This window comes from Alligator mississippiensis, chromosome 16, assembly GCF_030867095.1.
Source record: "Alligator mississippiensis isolate rAllMis1 chromosome 16, rAllMis1, whole genome shotgun sequence".
NCBI lineage: Eukaryota > Metazoa > Chordata > Crocodylia > Alligatoridae > Alligator > Alligator mississippiensis.
Genome location: NC_081839.1, coordinates 8,554,282 through 8,577,184, shown reverse-complemented (window position 1 = coordinate 8,577,184; position 22,903 = coordinate 8,554,282). Strand labels below are relative to the sequence as shown.

At 55.3% G+C, this 22,903-nt stretch overlaps 1 protein-coding gene across 1 annotated transcript in view; it reads left to right on the top strand.

Annotated features, from left to right (window-relative positions):
- The window catches only part of LOC102557750 (protein unc-13 homolog A), a 100,209-nt gene that overhangs the window by 27,872 nt on the left and 49,434 nt on the right, over positions 1-22,903 (top strand). Inside the window, exons 5-16 of the mRNA XM_059719920.1 lie at positions 276-399; positions 1,099-1,172; positions 1,495-1,549; positions 3,586-3,621; positions 5,210-5,420; positions 9,492-10,115; positions 13,252-13,351; positions 15,265-15,308; positions 17,813-17,891; positions 21,458-21,463; positions 21,981-22,052; positions 22,467-22,686. Coding sequence (XP_059575903.1) covers positions 276-399; positions 1,099-1,172; positions 1,495-1,549; positions 3,586-3,621; positions 5,210-5,420; positions 9,492-10,115; positions 13,252-13,351; positions 15,265-15,308; positions 17,813-17,891; positions 21,458-21,463; positions 21,981-22,052; positions 22,467-22,686 — 1,645 coding nt within the window. The remainder of the gene's footprint in view (positions 1-275; positions 400-1,098; positions 1,173-1,494; positions 1,550-3,585; positions 3,622-5,209; positions 5,421-9,491; positions 10,116-13,251; positions 13,352-15,264; positions 15,309-17,812; positions 17,892-21,457; positions 21,464-21,980; positions 22,053-22,466; positions 22,687-22,903) is intronic.

Genomic DNA, 22,903 nt, shown 5'->3' with positions numbered 1-22,903 from the left:
GCCCAGGGAGAGGCGATGATCAGCAGAGACCAGCCTCACTCTGCTTCTGCTGCCCAGCCTGGGCAGACTCCCAGTGGGCAGGTTGTCTCTGCCTCTTGGCTACCTGGACATGTAGGATTGATGGCCAAGGGAGATGTGGCAGCAGACTCCGTCTGCACCTGGGCCTGCCTATTGCCTGGGGCTCCCTAAATGGCACTGCCAGAATCGTGCCTGGCCTTGGGGAGCGCCCTGCCCTGAGCAAGCCTCTTTGCTGACCGCCGGCGCTCTCCCTGCAGGAGGGCCCCGGGGAATGGCTCACCCTGGACTCCCAGGTCATCATGACCGACAACGAGATCTCTGGCACCAAGGACCCCACCTTCCACCGCATCCTCCTGGACACCCGCTTCGAGCTGCCGCTTGGTACGTGCTGCCCTGGATGTACAGATGAGGGGCCCCGGCAGAGCTCAGGGGGTACCCAAAAGTGGGAATACAGCGGGGGTATGGGTGGGAGCTGAGGGGCTCTGACAGGGTCAGGATGCCAGGCTGGAATAGCAGGGGGCTGCGGCGGGCATGGAGAATCCATTCCCAGGTGCCCCCGTGTCACCAGGGGACAATCCTCTTCCCCCCATGCCCTTCTCTTTCCCTCCCAGGGCTTGGGCTCCCCAGCTCTTCTCCCATCCCTCTTCCCTGGCTCAGGAGCGCTGGGCTCCCTCTGCCTTTGGGCCACTACTGTCTGATCACCACCAATGCAATGGCTCACTGCTCGCTGTAGTGAGGACTGACACCGCCTGTCACAGCCCGTCATCAGCAGCCCACGGGACAGCTGTTCCTTCTCCCTTCCCCTGCTTTCCCCTCTCCCTGTCAGGTTTCCTCCAGGGGCTCTCCCAAGGAAGGTGGGCAGGTACCTCTGACTCATCCTTTCCTCCCTGCCTTGCCAACCACCCCCCATCTTTCTCCCACCTCACACGTCCCTGGTCCCCAGCTAGGGGCCATGGGCCCCCCGCCCCAGAGCTGTGCCCTGCTTCTGTGCATCTGGCAGCAGCAAGCCCGTGTTGAGAGGGAAGGGGGAGAGCTGCAGAAACACTGAGGGCTGACAGCAGAGCCTTTTTTGCCTTCCAGACATCCCCGAGGAGGAGGCCAGGTACTGGGCCAAGAAGCTGGAGCAGCTGAATGCGATGAGGGACCAGGATGATGTAAGTCAGCGCTGGGCCTGGCTCCCCCTGCCATCTCCTGAGCTTGTGTGCATCTCCTCAGCCAAACCGGCAGCCTTGGGGGGCTTCCCACTGGCCTGGGTGGCACGAGCTGCAGTGGCCCCAGGTGGAGGATGGCATGGCTGAGTGCACCTGCCAGAGCTAAAGGAGGGAGATGGGGCAGGAAACAGGAATGTCCCGAGCTGTGGAGCTCCGAGAAGGGAAGGGGCCTGGAAACCCTTCCTTGCTGCTGAGAGGCCCCACTCAGTAGGACCAGGACAGCCTTGGGGATGGCCATGACCCTCGCTCTCTGTCCTCTCCCCAGTACTCCTTCCAGGAGGAGCAGGAGAAGCCACTCCCCGTGCACGGCTCCCAGTGCTGTAAGTACCAGTCTCCCCCTGTTCACAGCAGGACCTCAGCCTCCCACTCCCTTCAGCTCCTGCAGAGCTGCGACATGGGCCTCTTGTGGCCCCTGAGATGCCTTAACATGGGGGCAGGATGGAGCAGGGAGGGGGCCATGGAGGGAGCAGGGGGTAGAGGCTGTGGTGCCCCGGGACACAGTGTAACATGCTAGGACAGGAATCTGCTTGGCCTCGCATAGAGTGGGGCAGGCATGACAGCAAGTTGCACCCCCTGCCCCAGCACCCCAGCTTGGAGTCCCCCCATCCCACAGCACAGCCCCTGTGTCCCATGCTTGAAACTGGGACAGCTCAAGGCCCTGGGCCCACTCTCTCCAGACTTGCCCACATCTCAGTGCCTTGTAGCCAGCAGCAGTGAAGCATGCCTAGTGTGGCAGGGCTCCTGGGCTGGCACTTTATAGTGTTTGGATGCAGGGACTTGACGTGGACCGCTGGCCCCAGTGGGGCATGAGATGTGATTCCCTCTCCTCCAATGTGCGTGGTCCCTTCCCTCTCTCCCTGCCCTCCCTCTGCTCCCATTTTCCTCCCTTCGTCTGCCTGTGTTTTCTCTCTCCCTTTGCTTCAGTCCTCTGCCTTGGCAGGGTCCCAGCCTTGGGTCAGTCCTGCAGGGGCAGGATGGCAAGTGGGGGCAGGCAATGGTTGGGCCGCTGAGGGTGGGGAGGAAGCTGTGTTGCCCAGGCTCTCTGGCTGGAAAGCGTGGAGCCCCTGCCAGGCCCTGGAGAAAGGGAGAGTGGGGGCCTGTTTCCCTCTCAAGCTTCTGCTTTGCAGCAGAGAGGCCAGGCAAGTCCCTTCCCTCACTCACTGCCTCGGTTTCTCCAGCTGCGGAGCAGAGCCCATAACTGGGCCTTGGAAGGGCTGAGTGCGGAGGGGGTGAATCAGGCAAGCCCCTGCCCCACCAGGCCAGGGGCGTTGCAGAGTGCTTGGTGTGCCCCACTATCCGTGCCATGCAATAGGAGAGGGGATGCTGTGGCACGTGCCACACAGCCCATCTCTCTGCTGGTGGCGCCCACATGGCTATAGCCCTTCCTCCTACCCCGGGCTTTCCCCTTGGTGGAGAAGACCAGGGGCAACCTCCTTGTCTTCTGGCACATGGATAAATTAGCCCTTGCGGGCCAAGATCTGTGACCAACTGAGGGACCTGAATCCGGGACCAGCTCAGGGCCTGAGTTCAACCTATGGGTGGGTGGGTTAATGGCTGGTCAGGAGCACCACCGCAGCGGGACACCTGTGGATACCACCACCCCCCACACACACCTCCTGGGGGATACCAAGGCCACACAGCTGAACCTGCGCATGTGGCAGGAGCATGGGAAAAACCTGGGGAGAGCAGAGACGGGCCAAGCCCTGAACTGATGACTCCCTTCCTCAGGCTTACATGGCACAGGCAGGTTGGAAGGTTACCCAGCGTGTCAGCTGCCCTGGTGACGCTGCTGGCAGCGACCGGCGTAGCAGCTCCTTGGTGATGTCAGATCTTCTCTGCAGCTGTTTGGGCTGGAACCAGATGTGGCCATGACCTGGCTCCACCAATCCTTCAGTCCTGCTGCCTGAACCCTTTCTTTCAGCCTCACCAGACCCTCAGACACATCCCCCTTTCCCTCCAGCCCCCTTCCCACATGGACTCCGCCTCAGCCCTTTTGCCCCCACCCCCAGCTCACTGCTGTCGGCTCCAGCAGGGGCTTAGTCCTCGTCCCCCACCCCAACGCTGTAGCAGTCGAAATGGCAGGTCCCATGTCTCCTGAGCGTGCTGTAGAGACAGGCCAGGGCAGCTCTGGGTCTGGATCTGCACTAAGCTTGGGGGGCAGGACAGGACTGATCCCTGAGCACCAGTGCAGTGCTGGAGCCTGGGAGCTACATGCCATCGTCTGGGCTGGGAGGGGTGCTTGGGGTTTGTTTCGGGCCTGCCCCTGGAAAAGGACATTTGCTTTTCCCATCTGGGCTCTGACACCTGCTCCCAGAGTCATGTCCGTCTTTATTGTCTCTGCCCCTTTTCTTTGTAGGCAACTGGAATTATTTTGGCTGGGGAGAACAACAGAGTAAGTATCCGCTCTTCTCTCCTACATGGCAGGCAGCGCTCCCTTCTCTACCCCGATCCCTCCAGAGGCCAGCCATCCCTCCCCATCCAGTGGAGCCTACCTTCTAGCTCCAACCCCATTAAGAGATTATAGTTAATGCAGACAAGCCCTAGAGGGTTACGGGGTGGCACAGGGTGGCTCTGGGCTCTAATCTCACCTCTGACTTTCCTATACTTTAGCTGGCATGTCTTGCAGTGCTCAGTGGAGACAGGTGGCAGCCCCTGCTGGTAAACAGGCCCATCGGCAAAGCCCTGCTCCTTCTGGGGTAGAAGGAGGACATGACCCCAAGGAAGGAAGTGGGGCTGGGGAGGGGAAGAGTGTGCTGCTGGCACTGTAATATTTTGGCCAGTGGGTAGAGGATGGTCCCAGTGTGCAGGGTGGGTGCTTTAATCAGGTGCCTGCAGGGCTCACTAGTTGTGACACAAGGCTCTGTGCTTTTCTGCGGTCTGGTTGCCCCAGACTCAGGAGGCTGCCTGTCCATGGCAAGAGATTACTGGGAGAATGTCAGCATCCTAAGGACCCCTCACCATGTCCCCTTCCTCTTCCCCTTCCCCCGACCCCTTATGTATAATCCCATTTCCCTCCTCCCCTCCTCACCCCCTATGATGTGGTTACCCCTACAGTCTGCCCTTTGGGCTAAGGAAGCCCTTTGGGCTCCATTGCTTGCTGGGGGCAGGGCCTGTGGTTTGAAGTGGTGTGAGAAGATGGTATGGTGGGTTATTGCCTCTGGGGCCTCAAACCCCAGGGTTTAAATCTTGGGTAGGAACAGGTCAGGAGCTCCTGGGAGAGGTTGAGTTATGTCCCCAAACCACGTCCCAGCTGCCAGCTCTGTGTTTGCTACTAGAAGGAGCTTGGGGAAGTGGAGGGAAGGGGCAGGTTGAAGGGGATGCCTACACATTTGGTCATCTGTGGTCAGTGCTCAAAACCCACCCCTGGACTGGGCCCCCAAATCACTCTGCAGCTCCCCCCTGAGACCAGCTTGCAAACAGCCCCAAGCAGCCAAAGGGGCCACCATCCTGTCATGGGACAGATAGGAGCCCTACCTCAGGCAGGAAGCTGGCAGGCGCCCACATGCCAAGACTTGACCTCTGCCAATGGTCCCTGCCCAGGAGGTGGCCTGAGCCTGGCTAAGGGAGCAGGGGGCATTCTGGTGCTGAGGAGTCTTGCTAGAGCCAGTGCAATGAGTTTCCAGGAGCACTAACACTCACCCAAAACACACCAACCCCACACATGCACAGGGCTAGCAGGGCACAGTTCTTGGGCACCCACAGCTCCCATAGACACCCATACCAATCGGGCCCACAGTTCTGCAGAAGGGCCTTTCTAGACTCCTTCTCTTAAGACTGAGTCTCACTTGGGCTGTGAAGAAGTGGCACAGCTCTAGCTGATGCACATGGCAGCAAGGGCCAAGGCCGTCGGGCTAACTGAAACATAGAGGTGGAAGCTGGTATTGCCTCAACTGCTGAGCGCAGCTGTTGTGGGGCTCTGTGGTCCCATCCCATGTGAAACGCTCCTGTCTAACTCACTGGTGGCAACTGGCCCTTTGCAGATGACGACCCTGACAGCACCGTGGATGACCGGGACAGTGACTACCGAAGTGAGACCAGCAATAGCATCCCACCTCCCTATTACACCACCTCCCAACCCAATGCCTCGGTCCACCAGTATCCCATGAGGCACCAGCAGCAGAGCTCCCGGGACTCGTACACGGATTCCATGCAGAGCTACGAGATGGACTATTCGGATCAGCGGCCAATCAGGTAGAGATGGGAAAAGATTGCTCCACCCCTTTAAAAGCAGAAGCGGGTGGTAGGAAGCCACAGCTCCTTCAGGGGAGAGGTTAGGGTAGCACCTGGTGACCTGGGAGATGGGTACGGTCTAGAGGGGTGGCAAAGCCAGACCCTCTTACAGATACAGCTTTAGTGACTGATACAGCTGGGGCTGGTCCACAGTGGTGCCATATCCTAGCATGCTGGCTGGTCCCAGCTAGCTCCTCCAGCACCTTAGCTTTCTTTAAATCCATCAGGGGAACCTTTCTGGCCCTGACCCTACTGCTGTGCAGTCTGCAAAGGAGCAGGGACCCTCTGCCTCTCTCTGGGTAGGGTGTTTTAAGAGATGCTTGGTGATGATGGCAGCAGAGATATTCTCCCCTGTTTGCTGCTGCTCAGCTTAGCAGAGTCTGCAATTCTGGGAATCTGGAGAGAGCTTGGGATGGTGGGAGTAGTTTGGAAGAGTAGAAGGGACCTAAGTGAACACTACTTACACCCCCACCCCCCAACCTTTAACCTCCACTATTGTGAGATTTCCAAAGAACAAGGAAAAGCCCTTTGGGAGAGGAAGGTATGAGCGGTCCCTATCTGAACCCCAGGGGCACTCGGCACGTGTCGAGCAGGGGTGGCCAGGGAGGGTGCTGATCGGCATGTAGGAGCCTGGCAGAGGTGTGAGAGTGGGGCAGGGGCAGGGGCTGGAGCAGCAGAGGATGCTGCAGGGCAGGAGGAAGCCACAGAGCAGGAAGGTGGCAGAAGAGTGGCAGGTCTGTCAGGAGGAGCTGGCTCAGCGCCTGCCTCCCTTGCACCTGATCTCAGTGATCTCAGAACATCCTGGCTTTTTCATGAGTGTTCAGATTCAGGTGACCGATCCCCCACATCAGAGAAGTCTCCGACTGGGAGCATCCTCCCAGATCTGATCAGGACCCCGAGCTGAGGTCTGACCTGGCCACACGCAGGCTCCCCTTTGCTCTGCCCAGATGGGATCCTCACCCCCCCAGCTGCTTTGGCATGGGGGCGGACACTGGTGGGGGGTGCAGCACTGAGGAGAGGAGTGGCGGCTGTGTGGCCATGGCAGGAGCTCTTGTCTGTGGTTGTGTGTTTGGATGTTGGTGACCTTTGCTGACCGTGTTCCTCTCCTCCCCGGCAGACGCTACGATAGCGTAGATTCTGCCACAAACGGGCGCAGCGACGCTGAGTCCGCTTCCGAGTCAAGCAGGCGGACCAGCCGCCAGTACTCCCTTGAGAGCAGGCGGTCCCTAGACCTATCTGATAGGTGGGTCTCTACCTTGTCTCTAGCCTTGTGCCTTATGCAGAGTGCTGTGGTTGGTCCTTGCAGCCTGGGTTAGGCCGATACCAGTCCCGGCAATGGCAGCCCAACACAGTCCCTGGCATTAACAAAGTCCCCCCACCACTACCATGTACCAAATTCGTGGGGTAACATGTGACCTTGGAGGTGACCGGTGCAGTCTGCATTGCACACATGTCCAGACACAGCAAGAGGTGCCTCTCTAGGGAACCACCTGCCTCGTGTGTGCTCCTGACCTACGCTGGCACCTGCCCCACTGTGGGGACATTTTCTGAAGGACTCTCACTCAGGCAGGGACCCCTGAGCAGCAAAGCACATGTCCCAGTTGACCCCAGTGTGGAAGGCTGTGAGAACCTGAGAAGGGTTCAAGGTGTGGCTGGCTGAGACTGGACCCAAAGCCACTTGGCTTTGTCTCCTCCAGCCCCCAGTTGCTCCTTGAACTGTCCCCTTATCCTCTGTCCACTCAAGTTTGCAGCCCCTCTCTTGGGCACCTTATTGCCCACTTGGGCCGTTCTGTGCTGTTCAGCCTAAGATGTCTCGGTTCAATCACCAGAGCATTCAAGCCCCAAGCCTATCACAGTACAGTGTAGAGAGGATAGTCCTTAAGTAGTGGGGTCACTCAGCCTATCCATGGTCTCCCCTTTCACTCCAGGCCAAGGCTGCAGCACAACCTGGGCTGGGAGAAGGGCAGGACACTTGTGTGAGGTGTGGTACAAGGGCTGTGGATGCTCTTGGGGCTCAGGTCTTCCACAAGACCTCTGGACCAGGCGAGAATCCCTTAGTGACCACGTGGCCTCCGATGGCAGAACTGATTTCAACCCCAGCTTTAGGGCTGCTGCCAATTCCCCTGTCTCACATATGTGCTTGGAGCAGCAAGGGGCCAGGTCTCATAGAGAAGCTAGTCATGAGACCATGCAGTGCATTTGAGGGCAGTGAGGTTTGCTGGGGGAAGCAAAGGTCTGGTCCTGAACTTGGGGTTACAGCGTGAGGTCTGAGGCACTAGGTCTGTGCTCTTGTACATTAGGCCAGCCCTTTAAATTCTCTCTGGGGCTGAGCTTGCAGGAGGGTGACGCTGGGACCCGGAAGAGTCCAGGGCTCACTCAAGTGGTGCTGGGAGAGCTCTGTTCTCTCTCCATCTCCCCTTCCCTCTCTGCCGAAATCTGGTTGCATCCCCTCCCTGACAGTCTCCCCAGTCCTTCTCTCCTTGAGCTGCCCAGAATTTCCCAGGTGCAGCAACCTGGCCCTCCCACCAGCCTCCCACAGGGACGGCACAGCCACATCCAGGCACGGGGCTCAGCCCGAGGGGATCTCGTGTGTGCCTGCGTGTGCCCCTAAATACCGCCCCTACCTTGCTGCCGGTGCTGGAGATGTGGTATCGGCCTACCCCCAGGTGTGTCCCTGTACTATGTCTGCATGCGCGCTTACTGTGAACCCTCGGCTCGGAGACGCCGCCACCATCGCTGCGGTGCTCGGAGAATGGCACCCAGTTTTGTTTCTCCTTGTTTCCAGTGTTTGATTTGACCAGGAATCCCCTTTGCCCCCGGCCCCACAGTCTCCCCCATTGGAGTCCTGCAACATTCCCATCCCTGAGCCCCAGTCTCAGTCCGTCATGAGTGGCCCTTGGGCCCATGTGTGTTATGGGTGCACGGGTGCGGGTGCAGGGGAAAGGGTGTGGCTGATGGAGGAGATACAAGGGAAAGGACAGCATGAAGCAGGGCAGAGAAAACCTGCATGGGGAGGAAGAGGGAGATGGGGGACTGTGAGGGCAGGAGGGATGGATGGAGAGGAAGGGATTTGGGGGGCAGGAGAACCACCTGCAAGCATTTGATGGGCAGAGGAGGGAGGAGCTGGGCGGGACAGAGGTGGTGGAGGACAGGAAGGAGCATGGCCACAGGTGTCACTTGTGTGAGGGGGATGTGGCTAGAAGGAGTGCCCCCAGGGCTGGGAGGAGCACAGGCAGGGGGTATGGAGAGGTGGGAGCGGCAGGGAGGCGCACATGGGACTGGGTGAGGAGTATGGAAAGAGTGCCCATGTCAGAAGGGGCATCTCCACAGTTGGGTTCAGGGTGCAGCTGCTCTGCAGCCGTTGCTGGACGGTGTCGCTGCTGATCACCCATAGACTCCTCAGTCTGTGCTGCCAGCTGAGGAGTGGCTGGGGGTTGGGCAAAAGGGGTCCTCTCCGAGGACCAGCTGGTGCAGGGGAAGCCTGGCCACCAGCCTCTGGTTGCCAGTAGCTGATCCCTACACAGCATTATTCCTTGGGGACTGCGGGCACCACGTGTCCTTGCCAAGGTACCCCAGGGAACCTCTGCTTTGGCCGCTGTGTGATCTGGAGAGTTTGAGCTGTCCTGACCTACCTCTAGTCACCGTGCACCCTAGGGTTGCCCTGGCTTAACTCCCTGTTCACTCCACCCAGCTGTGGGGTGCAGGATTAAGGACATAGCAGCAGTATCCCAGGAGTCATTTAAGGCACCTGGTGCTGAGGTGCTGGGCTGCAAAGCTATGAAGCTTCCCCCTCTGGCCCCATCTGCCTGCACTACCCACTGCCTGCTGGGGGGTACCAGAGGCAGCCCTCTTGGACTGCTTCCCAGCATCAGACAGCACTACATGGAGGCGAGGTTCCCAGGAGCCTAGGACCAGAGGCGTGAGGTCTTCGTCAGTGGCCAGACAGGGAGAGGTGCTGGCTGTGACTCAAAGGCCCTTTTAAGCCTCTGTCTTTCTCTCCCCTCCCACCCAACCCCTACCTGCCCCATGCAGCCCCACCGGGAGCAGCCGCTACGCCTCCTCTGGGGAGCTGAGCCAAGGGAGCTCCCAGCTCAGCGATGACTTCGACCCCGACGAGAGCCTGCGGGGCTCAGAGATCGATGAGCGGGATGGGGACTCCTACCACTCCTGCCACAGCTCGGTCAGCTACCACAAGGACTCACCCCGCTGGGAGGAGGAAGACGATGACCTCTACTTGGAAGAAGAGGATGAGTTCAATGAGGACTACAGCGAGAATGAGGAGGACTACCCCAAGGCTGAGGAAGACAAGCTGCAGGGCCGTGAGGCATACGAGTCCGAGCCCTTGGAGCGAGAGCCCTACCAGCAGCAGAAGCAGCCGGTGCAGCTGCAGCAGCAACAGCAGGAGTCGCTGCAACAGAAGCCGCAGCTGCAGCAACAGGTCCCAGCGCAGAAGCAGCAACAGGCGCCGCAGCAAGCGCAGCTACAGGTGCAGCAGGTGCAAGTGCAGCAGCAGCAGGTGCAGCAGGAGAGGAAAGAGGATAAGGCAGGTTATGCCCTACAGGAGACTCCAGAGGTCCCCCAGGAAAAGCTGTCAGAGGAGGAGCCCCCAGTCCCAGAGAAGGGACAAGAGCCTGAGCCCCCCAAACCAGAAGAGAGGTGAGGAGGAGGGGTGGGTGGCTGCTGGGAGGTGAAGGAGTGGAGCAGGTCTTCCTTCAGGTCTCCGTGCTGTCTGCTATTGTGCTGGGCCAGGCAGCTAGGCCCAGGCAGGGTGAGCTGCGTGCTGGCCTGCCCTGGTTGACGGAGCTGTAACTTGGAGTCTTTACTGGCTTGGGACTCTGGCTGGAGCCAACTGTCCAGTCCCAGTGTCTCTTAAATGTGTGCTGCCTCAAGGCCACGAGCCATAGCTCAGCGTACCAACATGCACTAGGCCCACCTCCCTAATGCTCCCAGGGACGTGGCTCAGTCCGGCGACTGCCCACACAGGCTGCTCCAGCATCCTGTGGCTAGTGGCAGGATCCTGTGGCTGGTGTGGACATAGCATGGCTCTCCCCAGCTGGGCTGTTTGGGAGGAAGCATCTAGTTCAGGGCCAGACTGGTGTCCCACTGAGGTGTGAGCTGCGCTCAGCTCAGCTCCTCTGTGTTGTGTGGGATGTAACCAGGCTGGCCAGCGTGCCAGGCCCCCTGCCCTGCGCAGTAGCATGGGGACACTCAACCAGTCCCATTGTGGGAAAGCAGTGAGCACAAGGCCAGAGTTATCCTATATAACTATGGGAGGATCATGAAAACCCACCAGAGTCAAGTGGGAAGAGTCCTGACTATGCCTATGCTGCAGTTGGCCACGTGACTCATTGCCTGTGGGCATATGTGGGGGTTATCTGCAGCAAGGTTGGGTGAGGATGGTTGCTAAAGACACAGTGGCACTAGCTTCGGTGAAGGTGAGTTACTAGCTCACACTGAAGTCTTTGCAACCACATCTTCACCACTTGGTTTGCCCAAGCTGGCTAGGTTGAAGCTTCACTCACACTCCTTGCCTTCAGTGTAGACATTGCCTCAGTTTTGCATATGATACAAGGCCTTTAAGATTATGCTTCCCTCCAACCCCTCCAGAAAGGCTGCAGGGCCTGAGAACAAACCCTGAGCTGATGCCTGGGTGCCTCATGCCCTTATGTAGAGCTCAGCCTGGTGCGAGTTGCATTGTCCACCCTCACTGGAAAGGGGCCTCTGATCCTGATTAGCATCGAAAGTAGGTTGTGGAATAAAGCATCCTCTATTGGACTGCTCCTCCAACAAAAAACAGGTGGGTAGGGGTGGGTAAGAGTTAAGGGGCTCTCATCGAGCCTGCTGGCATTTCTGCTAGCTGGGTAATGACTCCTTTTGGGCTGGGATGGAAAGGGATGTCCTTAGTTTGCCCTATACATAGGTCCATCAGGCAGGTTATGTGCCCAGGGGCCGAAGAAGAGTTTTTGGAAGCAGTCACCGTGCACAGCCCCACTGCAAAACTCTTTTATTCCATACAGGTCCCTAGCGATCGATGGCATAGCTGAACATCCACCAAATTGTGGCCTTTATTTTTTTTTTGCTAAATGTCTCTATGATTTTTAACCTGAAGACATTCTTTTCAGCCATTCACCCTTCACAAAGAGCCCACGTGGTTCCCAACCAGGCTCCAAAGCATGTGGTTTAATTCACCAGCCTGTGGTCACACAAACTCTGCGCTGGATCGTGTGTTCCCGGAGTGAAGTCTCATGAACTGGAGCAGAGTTTGACTGGAGGGTGCACGTTACACCTGGATGGTGTAGTCTGTAACAGAGAGGGGGAAGGAAAACTTTCTGTGAGACGGTTACCTTTCCGGGCTGTTGATAAGAGCCCATCCATAGCCTCCCAAATTAGAGATTATTCGACAGCTCCATGCTGGTACAACATGTGACTAATGCACAAACATCAGTCTCTGCTTTTAATTATTGAACACATCTACTTTTCTATGGTTCAGTGAGCACAAACGCTCCCAAATGGAGGGGGAGCGGTGATGGGCTTCTTTTGGTTTCTTATTTTGTTTAAATTATAGGCCAGACTTTGCAAACCTCTGATTTACAAGAACACACACGGACGAGGTTTGGGGAACATGTTAAACAATTTTAAATTTACATATTTACAAAGGGGCTGAGGGTGACATGAGTCTCGGAGAGGTGGCCTCATTTTGCATTTTCTCTGCAACATGCTTGTAAAATGTGCATTATTCACTCTCGCCCCCTCCAGCGGCTCCTCCATGTAAAAGATAATAGCCTGTTAATGCTGCCTAAACCTGGTAGATCTGTTCCTTCACGTCACATGAAAGTGGCCTGTTCTTTGGTGCCGGTGGCTATGGCATCAGCCCCTGCTCAGGACCTATCCGGAGTTGTTTCTAATCAGATTACTTTAGAGGGGATAAGCTTTAGATGGAAATCTTTCCAGGCCCTTTCTCATAAAGATCAGCAAAGCAGACACCTGGTATTGATCTTCGGTTAGGGTTAAACCAAACGCTTTGTGAGGCTGAAGGTCTTTTGGGTTATTTTTCTTCTTTCCCACTGCCTACTCTTCTGGGCATTTCATCATGGCCCGGTTTTGCCGGAGACCAGAAGTAAAAGTATAGAAATGCTGTGTCTACACTAGACATTTTCCTGACCCAAGTCCTGGCCTAATGAGTAGCTAAAAGAAGTTGTTATCTTTTAATCACGCTGCTGTGAGATTTCCTGCCTGGCTGGAAAACTCCCTGACTCATGTTGGGCTTTGCTTGCGTTTTCTTTTCTACCCTTTAATTTTTGAAGAAGGGGCTTTGCCACCCCCACATCTGATGAAGGGCAATACCTTCATAACCCAGGAAACCCTCCTCCTTCCAGCATAATTAGAACGGGGGTGGCATCCTTCTGCCATGGATGCCAATACCAGGGCTCATGTGTGACACATCCATTGCATCCATCCACCCCTGCCAGACACAGGCATGTTGTCTGTAGGTAACAACATGGTCTTGGATGAATTCCAGGCTGAGGTTGGTGCATTCTCAGCAGCACGTCCCCGGCAAGCTGGAAATAAATGGTCCATGTAGTGTTGGGTAAATGGTTGAATAGAAAAACCAGATGGAGACCTCTCCCTCTAAGTCCTGGGCTCTGGAGCCAGATCCCTCCAGGAAGGACTTTGGGTTTGCAGGAAAGGTGCCAGAGTGGGCATGCATGTACATGACTGTGCTTTAGCCTGGGCTGGGCTGAGCCCCTGTCCCTGAGCAGTGCCCCATTCGGTGACTGATCTGTGTGTCCAGTTACAGAGAGAGGGAGGAAGTGGAAGTTCAGGATGCCAAATCCCGAGCCAAAGCCAACTGGCTGAGGGCATTCAACAAAGTCTGCATGCAGCTGCAAGAGGTGAGTGAGCTCCTTCTGCGTTCCCCGCTCCCCCCACCCTCCCTCTTCTTAGTTAGAGGGGACTTTAAAAAGTGGATGAGCAGAAGGGACAGATGACTTTCCATAGGCAAGTCTGTTCCAGAAAGGAAGCCACTGAGACTCTAATGGGAGCTGAACTAGATGGACCTTGAGGCCCCTTCCAGCTCTGCAGTACCTGCCTGCCAGGCTGGGGAATGAGTGTTAGCAAAGGGAGAGCCTCTTGCAGCCCTGGGTCATGAGGGCTTGAGGTTCCTAACTTAAGGGGAAAACTCCTCTAATTTCTCCCTTCCACCCATATCCAGAGCCACCAGGGCTTCCCCAGGTGGGGCTAGGTGCTCCTCACCTCTGGCCACTTAATGCCAAGTTCTACAAAACCACCCTTGATGTTAAGGGCAAGGTTTCTATGCAGAGAAGGAATGGGCTGTTGCTACTTTTGACCCCACCGGGGCATTTTAATGCCTGGCACTACAACACTGGAGCTGGCTGGCCAGGGTTAGGGATACCTGGATTCAATGGGGAAAGGAGGGATGAGATGAGGGGGCTTTGGACGCCCCCAAAAGAGCCTTCCTGAATCATCATGTGCATCTGCCTGACTCTACACATCCTTGGTCTCCAGAGCAAGCTTGGCTTTTACAACAGGTCAAGTGTGTACAGCACCAGTGCAGGCAGAGTGGCTCCCAGGGGCATGGCAGTGGCAGGCACACCCAGGTGAGCTTCCTCCTCCCTGGTGTAGGTAGCAATTGCAGTGAAGTTGCGGCAATGTGGGCTCCACTGCGGGCAATGCAAGCCCAGCCGGACCCCAGGACACGTGCTCAAGTGGCTAGGCTGAGCTGAAGCTTGTCCTGCTGTTACCGACACTGCCGCTAGCTCTGGGACACTCGCCCACACCTCCAGCTGCAGCGCGGGCTCCCCAGTGGGCACGGAGCTCAGCCCGCGTGTGCTCCATGGCGTGGCAGTCTGTCAGTGCTGCTCCCTCGCCCTCGTACCTTCTGTTCAGTTGACGATTTTTTGTTCTGTTTTTAGACTCCATCCTCCATCTTTCTTTTTTCTTTGGGCTCCGGATTCGCCCCCTGGGGCTTTGGTTTCCCTCCCCACCGCTTCTCTTTTCAGTTGTTCACCACCATGGTCCTTGTGTCCACGTCCCCCCTTCCCATGGGGAAGGGGTGTAGCATGCATGCAGGTAAGCGTGTTTGGTTTAAGCCCTTCTCCCTGGTGCTGTGTGTACCCATCCTGGGGGCTGCGTGTGTGCAGGGAGGATAGTGGTGCCATGCTCCGGGGGGCTTTATTGACATGGCATCCCCTTCATATTCGTGTTTCCCCTCACCAAATTTCTTGGCAAGGGAAAAAATGTGCCAAGAGAGCAAAGCTGATGGTGGCTACCTGGCCTCTGCATGCACCCCTTTGTAGCACGTCCCAAGTAGAGGTCATTTCTGATTCTGTTTGGTTGCTTCCAGGCTCTCCTAGCCCATGCACTGTGATCAAGCTGCTAGCAAAGGGTTAACCGGCTCTGTCCCACTGCTAGGTAGCAGCTTGTCCCTGCTGCTTTGCTAGACTCTGTGTGGATGGAGGTCTGTGGGTCTCATTGCTCCCGTTCATGCAGTCAAATTTAGCTGTGATTCATCTCAAGACTGTCATACGTTGTTCTCCCGAGGCAGCCTCCTCCGTGGGGACATCCTTGTCTGCTTCAGTCGATACGACGTCTGCTGCCCTATGCAATCTCTTCCCAAGCTTCCCCAGGTGCTTGTGAGCATCAGCTGGGGACGTGTTCTGAAATGCAGCCATGTCCCAGTATATCTCCTGCCTATGGCTCATCCCAGCTCTGTCTTTTTGCTATTAATGCTGTGCTGAAAGTCGCACGCCTTACAGCAGGTAACTTTGAACTTTCTGTCTTGCAGGCTCGAGGTGCTGGAGAAGCTAAATCTCTCTGGTTCAAAGGCGGGTGAGTAAGAGGGTTATCCTGAAATCTTTGTTTCTCCCAGCCCTGTGGCACTTGCCCAACCCTTCTCTCCTGTCTGGGATGAATGCTGATTAAGAAACTCCTGGTGCTGGCAGTTCCAGTGACCGTGCATTCATAAGCTAAAGACAGAGCAGTGTGGAGTGGAGTGCAGGAGGTATTGAAGGGTAGAGTACCTCCACCCATGACCGTGACAACCATAAAGCCACTTGCTTTTCATAGATGAGCCTCCATGGTAGCTTGTTGAAGAGGGCATGGCGTGAGACACGGCAGATGCTGTGTCTTTAAGGGAAGGCACTAGGGACCCTGCCTGCCTGTGCCAGGACCCTTCCAATTAGTTGTCTAATGGAGAATGCCACCCAGCAAACCACCCCCACTTCTCCACTGGAACGTACTGGTTGCAAACGTGCCAGTGGGAGAGCACCAGTGGGCAGAGGTGGGGAGAAAGGTTGAGTTGCAGAGGGCTCTTGCCTCCTTTCAGGGCTCCAAGTGCCTGGCATAGGTTGCACTGGTGCAGGCCATACCCTTTACCCCTGGACATATTAAGTGTAGAGCTTCCTCTGGAGGCAGCATGTCCCAGGCCCACATCCAAAGGCTCTTGGGAAGGACTGTGCCTGGCAGACTTCCCCAAGGCAGGGTTCAGCTGGGAGCTGCCTGCCTGAGATGAAGAAGTGGAGACATCTTTGTCCTTGAAATGGCAAAGTGCCCACCTGGAGAAGGCCAGCATAGAGCAAAGAGAAATGTGCCAGCCTTCCCTTGAGCTGAAGCATGATGCAGAAACAACACCATCCCTTGGTGAAGGATGCAGTGAACCTGCCAACCTTGAAGTTTGGTCTCAGTGGGACTCATTCAAAAGACACCGAAGTGAAAGCCCGAAGTGTTCCCTTTGCATGTCTCTCATAAGACATCAGACTCACCTGTAACGGATCTAAAGGGAGATTCAGTACTGAGGCTGGTGGATGCAGACAGACCCTGTGGTTGTCTCTGGCTGGCTGTGCCTCTGCTTGGAGACTCTAAGACCTGGCCAGGAGTAAGTGTTCATTGGATCTAGTTAGAGAACCAAACTGGCCAGTGAGAAATTTCAAATGAAAAATCATGGCTCACAGGTTTTCAGTGGGGAGCTCTGGGCTTTTCGGAAGGAATTCGTCCCCCACTGTGATTCATGGCAACTTTGAATCAGAAATCCCAAACAAAAGGAACTTTTCTATTTCAGCTTAAAAAGCTGCTTTATTTTGACTCTGGAAAAATCAAATGAAATCCCGTAAGATCCAGCAAATATTTTTCTTTTGAATCAACTTTTTCCGTGTAAAATGTCGATTTGTTTTGTTCGGGACCGAGAAGCCAAAGCAAACGACATTCAAAGTCCAAAGGAACATTTTTGCTTTGTGTTGAAATGTCACCTGGAGAGAGAAATGGTTGTTTTCACATTGGAGGGGAGGGGATGGGATGAGATTTGGGGCTAGAACTGACCTTTTCCCCTGAACATTTCCATTTCCATAACCCCCTCCTCCCCCCACCACACATACGCACGTCTTTTCTTAGCGGAAATGCTTTCTGCACACGCTGTTTGGATCTGCTGTGATAGTGCTGGAGGTGATCGTGCTGCAGGATGGGTGAGATTCCTCACTAGCAGCCCCTTAGCTTCATCACTGCCAGGCAGCCGGAGTGGGGGTGACATGTTGTCATGTATTCAGAAACCCAAGGTACAGCCTCTGTTTCCAGCATTTTCAGCTCACACCAGCCTGGGAGCAAAATTCCAGGATTCAACATTTACAAAAAGGCTCAAACTTGCTGAAATTCTCTTTTTAAAAGAAAGCCTCTTCCCAAAGGGAAGCTCAGCTTTGCCATGGGCACGGTCTGAGCGCATCCTGCAATGAGTTTGCCTGCAATAAATGAATGCTGAGCAGAGCCCTTGGAGCTGAAGGAGCTTGCGCTATGTTGTCATTCCTCCCCCCAGCTTCTGGGTACTGTCCTTTCTTCCTGGTCACGTCCCACCTGCCATGTCATTTATGTCATACTTCCCCCTGGACTGTGACTGCAGGCCCCCGGAGGAAGGGGCACCACTGGAGTTGCAAGGGGCTCATTGCATCCAAATTAAGGCCTGGCACTCAGTTTTCCTTCTATTTGGCACTTCGGGGGGCAAACCTGCCTGCCAGGCAGGGTGGAGTTGTGGGGGGTGGTACCCACAGGACAGGACAGGGGATGGAGACTGAGACAGACTGTGATCCGGCTCAGCCCAGTGGATCCACCTTAGTGCTCATCTATTGTCTGCTGCCCCTGAAATGCAAGGGCCCAGGTACGGCAGGTTGTTGCAAGGTCACAGTAACAGCCTAGGAGCATCTCCAGTGGGCAGAACGCCGGCCCCTGTGCACGTGGCTGTGTGGGTGCAGGTGGTTAGATGCAAGTGTGTGTGTGTGTGTGTGTGTGTGTGTGTGTGTGTCTCCCTCCCTTTCCCTTATCCCCTCTGACTCTTGTTGTCTCTCTTCCAGGCCTGGCGGTGGGCTAATCATTATTGACAGCATGCCCGACATACGCAGGAGAAAGCCCATCCCCCTAGTTAGTGATTTGGTGAGGTTCCTCCTAATATCTTCTCCCCAGCAGCCGCTGGCTTCTATGGCTGATCTGCTCCGGGCGGCTCGAGTCCATCGTGGATGTTGCCTGAGCTCATTTAACTCGGGGGCTGCCGGGATGCGAGTCTGTGTAGCGGAGTCCTTGCTCTCTGGCCCCAGCCCTCCCTTAGCCCAGCTCTGACGCTCTTTGCCCTGTGGCCTCGCTCGCTTTGTATAACGTGGCTTTATTTCTGTTCTCTTTTCTTGGGTATGGTCTGGCTGCATTTATGCCACAGGGGAGCGGCAGTAAAGTTTCTGCGTTGCATTGATAGCATGCCCGACATTAGGCCCGGACGCAAGTCCCTGCCGCTAGTCAGCGATCTGGTGAGCGTGTGGTCCTTTGGGTTAAAGAGAAAGCACCCAGCATATCATCTCCCTTCTCCTCACCTCCCCCCACCCTGCCAAAACCCTCCTCTGGGCCCCGGCAGGCTGGCAGTAGGGAGGGAGCAGGGCTGCTGCTTCATGACAGGTGGCATTTGGGGATGGGTCTGGCCAGCACCAAGCAGTGAGGCAAGAGCAGCATTAGAGCCACATCTCCATGTGAGTCAGTCCCCAGCTGGCATCAGTGGAGATGCCCCCTGTCCATTCAAATACGAGCCTCTCTGCTGCAGCTTCACCAGCAAAGAGCACCAGCTCATATCTGTTGTGGGGGCTATACTATGTAGGATAGGTATAAAAAGCTCCCCCTATTATAGGGTTGCCAACCCTCCAAGTCTCCAGGAATTAGATGTATATCTCCAGGAGACAACCAAGAGTCACCTGGGAGATAAATGATAAAGCATGTATTATAATTAAATATTAACTGTGGAATCCAACTTATACAGTAGTCCAGTAGGTTTTTAAAAATGTAATAGTAATGTGCCTTCCTAATGCAAAGTCTATGCACCATAATCTGTACCTGATATATGTAAGCACATGGGCACATTCGCATTGTGTGTCGTGGGCACGCTGGTGCTCCAGAAACCTGAAATAGATTCAAATGGAGTTGGCAACCCTACCCCCAAAGTGTAGACCGGGGACCTTAGGGCACATCTGAGGACCGTTTGCATCCCAGTGCTGCCGGAAACATTCTTGATTGATTGGTGGTGGTTGGGAAAGCCCTAAAATGTGTAGCGAGAAGGTGAGCGTGAAAATCATTAGACACATCTACATGAGATGCTTACTAAGTGGTAGCCTAATAACTGTGCAGTAGCGTGCTGGTCAGAAACTGTGCTAATATGCTACTGCTCAGTGTTATTAGGTGATTGTGCAGTAACCGTCGCAAAAAAAAATGTGCGCCAGTGCTATTGCACAGTAACTGTAGTTACTGTGCATTTAGTTTAGGACTTCATTAAGGAAGTACTAAACAAAATGCACAGTAGTTACTGTGCATTAATGAACGCGTAGATGTGCCCACTGAGATTGGTAAATGAGATGGCTTAGCTCTGAAGTGGGCCTGAGTGGAGAGGTTTAGGTCTAGATCAGAGCCTCATAGGACCTGAAACCAGTCTGAACCAGATGGCCTAGTTTGGGGCTCCCTCTGTTAACCAGTGCACTTTATAAATTAGGCTACTCTCCAAAGCAGACAGCATCCTGAAAGGAAGTTGGCATGGCCTTTTCAATGGTGCACTTCACACCAGCCCTGGGGCCCCGGGAGAGGGGAGAGCCTGCTCTGAGCCCATGGAGGAGGGTTTGTCTTCATGTAATTGTTTCTAAAGGGTGCTTTCTCTTTAACAGAAGTTGTCAGGACCTTGTCCCGTAAGGGACATCAGTCTGAGTCCTTCTGTGATGGCATCTGGTTTCGGATTTTGTTACTTGGTTCCTCACAACTTCACAAGCACACTGGAAAATCCTCCCGCCACGTAAGCTGTGCCCCCCGGCGTGCTCCCCATTGCACAGCACAGAGCCTGCATCATCCAGCGTACTCCTGTAGCGTGCAGCGTATATGCTGCCTTCTGGGTCACGCCACCATAATTCAAACCACGGATCCCACTACAGTCAGCGTGCTTTTGTAATCTAAAGCATACGCACCACAGCACGCAGGCACGCACAGCTGCATATCGTTACAGCCAGTGGGCTCCTGTAATTAAAAACGTGCCTGCTTCTCTAACCAACATTCCCATAAAGTAGAGCCTATACAGTCCAAGCTGCGGGGTGTTGCTCTTACTCACAGCACACCCTGATCTTTTATGCTGTTATAGTGAATGCTCCTCTGTAATCCGTAAATAGGCCCTGCTACCTGTGGCACGCTCCTGTAGTTTGCAAATCATATACTGTGTACATAGACCTGAACTGTAATTCCTGGCCTATATTGACTTTACTGTGCACCACAGTAACCAATCATCCATGGGACATGTGGCACTACCTGACACTCCTCTAATTCCCAGATTATACACTGCTGCATATCCTACTAGCATTCACAGTACACTGCAGCTCCAAAGCCAATCCCCAGACCAGTCCAAGCCCCAGCACTGCTGACAACCCCTATCGTGGGAGTACACAGTCTGCTTGCCATCACTCTCACTGGTGACAAAGGAGGACAAAATTGGAAACCAGCCCCTTGTTCCACTCAGACCTGAGCTCCCTCTTTTCCTCTCCTCCCCATGGATCCCTTGGGTTTTCCTGTGCTTTACACACACGTTCCCAGGGGTTTGGTCCTATTCCCTCACATTGCCTTGCCTCGTTCCTGTGCTGCTTGTCTGTGTCCCTGCTTGCTGCTCTCGCCTTGGCTTGGGAGGGCAAGCCATGGCTGATGCCTCCGTGCCACGTGTTGTGTTTGTCTCTCCATGTGGGTGATGGAAGGATGCTGGGTTGGGAGGACGATGGTGATTGGGAGGTTCCCTAATGGGTCATATACTGTGCTGTGTCTGGACTGGACTGTGCAGTAAGCAGAGGGGCATGTCCAGTGGTGGGGGGTGGCCAGCTGGGCTAGCACGCTGCTAATGGAAGTGGCTTTCTGCATGGGGATGCATTTTTATCTTCCCATCCTTAGGCTGCTTTGCCTTTAGCACCCAGACTCCCTTTCTTGAGAGCTCCCCGCAGCCCTGTCCCTTGGAAGGATTCCCAATGGCTGGGCTGGCTCCAGTTACCTAGGAAGCAAGCTGGTCCTCCCAGGCAGCCATGCCCAATGAGTAAAGCTGGGACAGGCCTCTTTCCTCCCAGAGGGAAGCATGTGCTATTTGCCGCTGGGAGGAGTTGGCAGAGAGGACCCAACCTCCATCTCTGGGTCATGCCCACCTCTGAGTCTCAAGCTGGCTGCCTCCAATCCAGGTCTGAATTTTGGAAAGCTTCTGTTCAGCGGAGCTGCCACCCTGAGCCCCTGTGGGGGAGAAGGGAGAAGTCACTGGTGGCTGAGAGCCAGGGTACAGGACGGAGAGGAGGCCAGCTCTGGGGACAAAGACCAGAGAGTTACCCAGGAGGGGATCAGTCTCTTTTCCCACCATCTCTTCATGGTGTGTGGTGGGGGGGGGGGGGGCATGACTTGCCTGTTTGAAATGCTCACCTTGCTGTTTCTTTCCCATCCCTGTGGCTCTTCACTGCGTGCAGGCCATGGTAAGTACTGCATAGCTGTCACATCTTCCGTGTGTTTCTTGCAGGGAAGATATAGAGCTTTAAACTGAGTCTGCCACAGTTGTGAGCACTGAGCAGGTCCAGCATGATGTGCCCAGGTGGGCCGGGTTAGACTGAGACCAAGACGCATATTCTAGGGGGAGGGCCTCGTCCCCTCTGACACCACCCAGGGGTGGTAAGGAAAAGTGGGTCCAACAAAGAGCAGTGAATTGGCTCTTATCTTACCCTGTGTTGTGAGACAGGCCTGGAGTTGGGGTCAGCTATGAACATCACCTGGGGCTGAGGATCCCGCAGTGCAAGCCCAGCACTGCTGGGAGCAGACTGGGGAGTGGCTCCAGGCCTTTGGAGAGGCTGTTTTGTGCCCTGGAAGGAAGAGCTGGGCATCTCACCCTCCTCCCTTGGCCTTCAAAAGCCTCCAGGCAGGGGGAGGGCAGGGGCTACAGACTGCCTGTGCTTCTTCCCGGCTCATACACCTGTTCATTTTGTGTCCTTCCAACAGTCCTTGGTCCAGTCCAGGAAAGCTGGTATCACGTCAGCATTAGCATCAAGCACCTTAAACAACGAAGAGCTAGTAAGTACTGTCCCTGTACACCTACCACGATACTCTTGTGGCCTTCAAATGCTCTGCCTTGGACTGTGGTCTTGTCAAAGCTTGAAAGCTATGCAAGGTCAGGCTGGGTCTTCTAGGAGATAGGGGCCTGCAAAGCAGGGGCCGTGTGCTGTGGGGAAGAGGTGTTGGTCCCTCCGTGTTCCCAAGGCAGCACAGGGGGCTCTGACGGGCTCTGCGGTGAGAGGTGGCCTCTCTTAGAGGGGGCCAAGCCAGCCTGGCTGCTTGTGGCTGGTAACAGTCTGGGAGTCAGGGGACCATTCCCACTTTGGGTTGGTTCCTTCTTCCTGCTGGGGCTTCAATTCTTGCCCTGTTGAAAGCTGCCGCTCGCACCCCAGAGGTGGCTGCACTTCTGTTCTCTCTTCTCTTCCCCTCTAGAAAAACCATGTTTACAAGAAGACCCTTCAAGCCTTAATCTACCCCATCTCTTGCACAACCCCTCACAACTTCGAGGTGTGGACCGCAACCACACCCACCTACTGCTACGAGTGCGAGGGCTTGCTGTGGGGCATTGCTCGGCAGGGCATGCGCTGTACGGAGTGTGGGGTGAAATGCCACGAGAAGTGCCAAGACCTGCTCAATGCAGACTGCCTACAGAGTAAGGGAGCGATGCTGTGGCTTTCCCTCTTCTGAAGAATATCGTGGGGTGGGAAGTGGGGGTTTTTTTTAAAGGGCCAAGGTGACTTAGGGGCACAGGTCTTGGGCCATGTGTATGGGATACTATCATATGTGCTCCCCCGTACACAGACCACCCTTAAGTCTTTAACCCCTGGGACATGAATGCTTGGGAAGAGGCTAAGCCTAGGTCAGCCCTT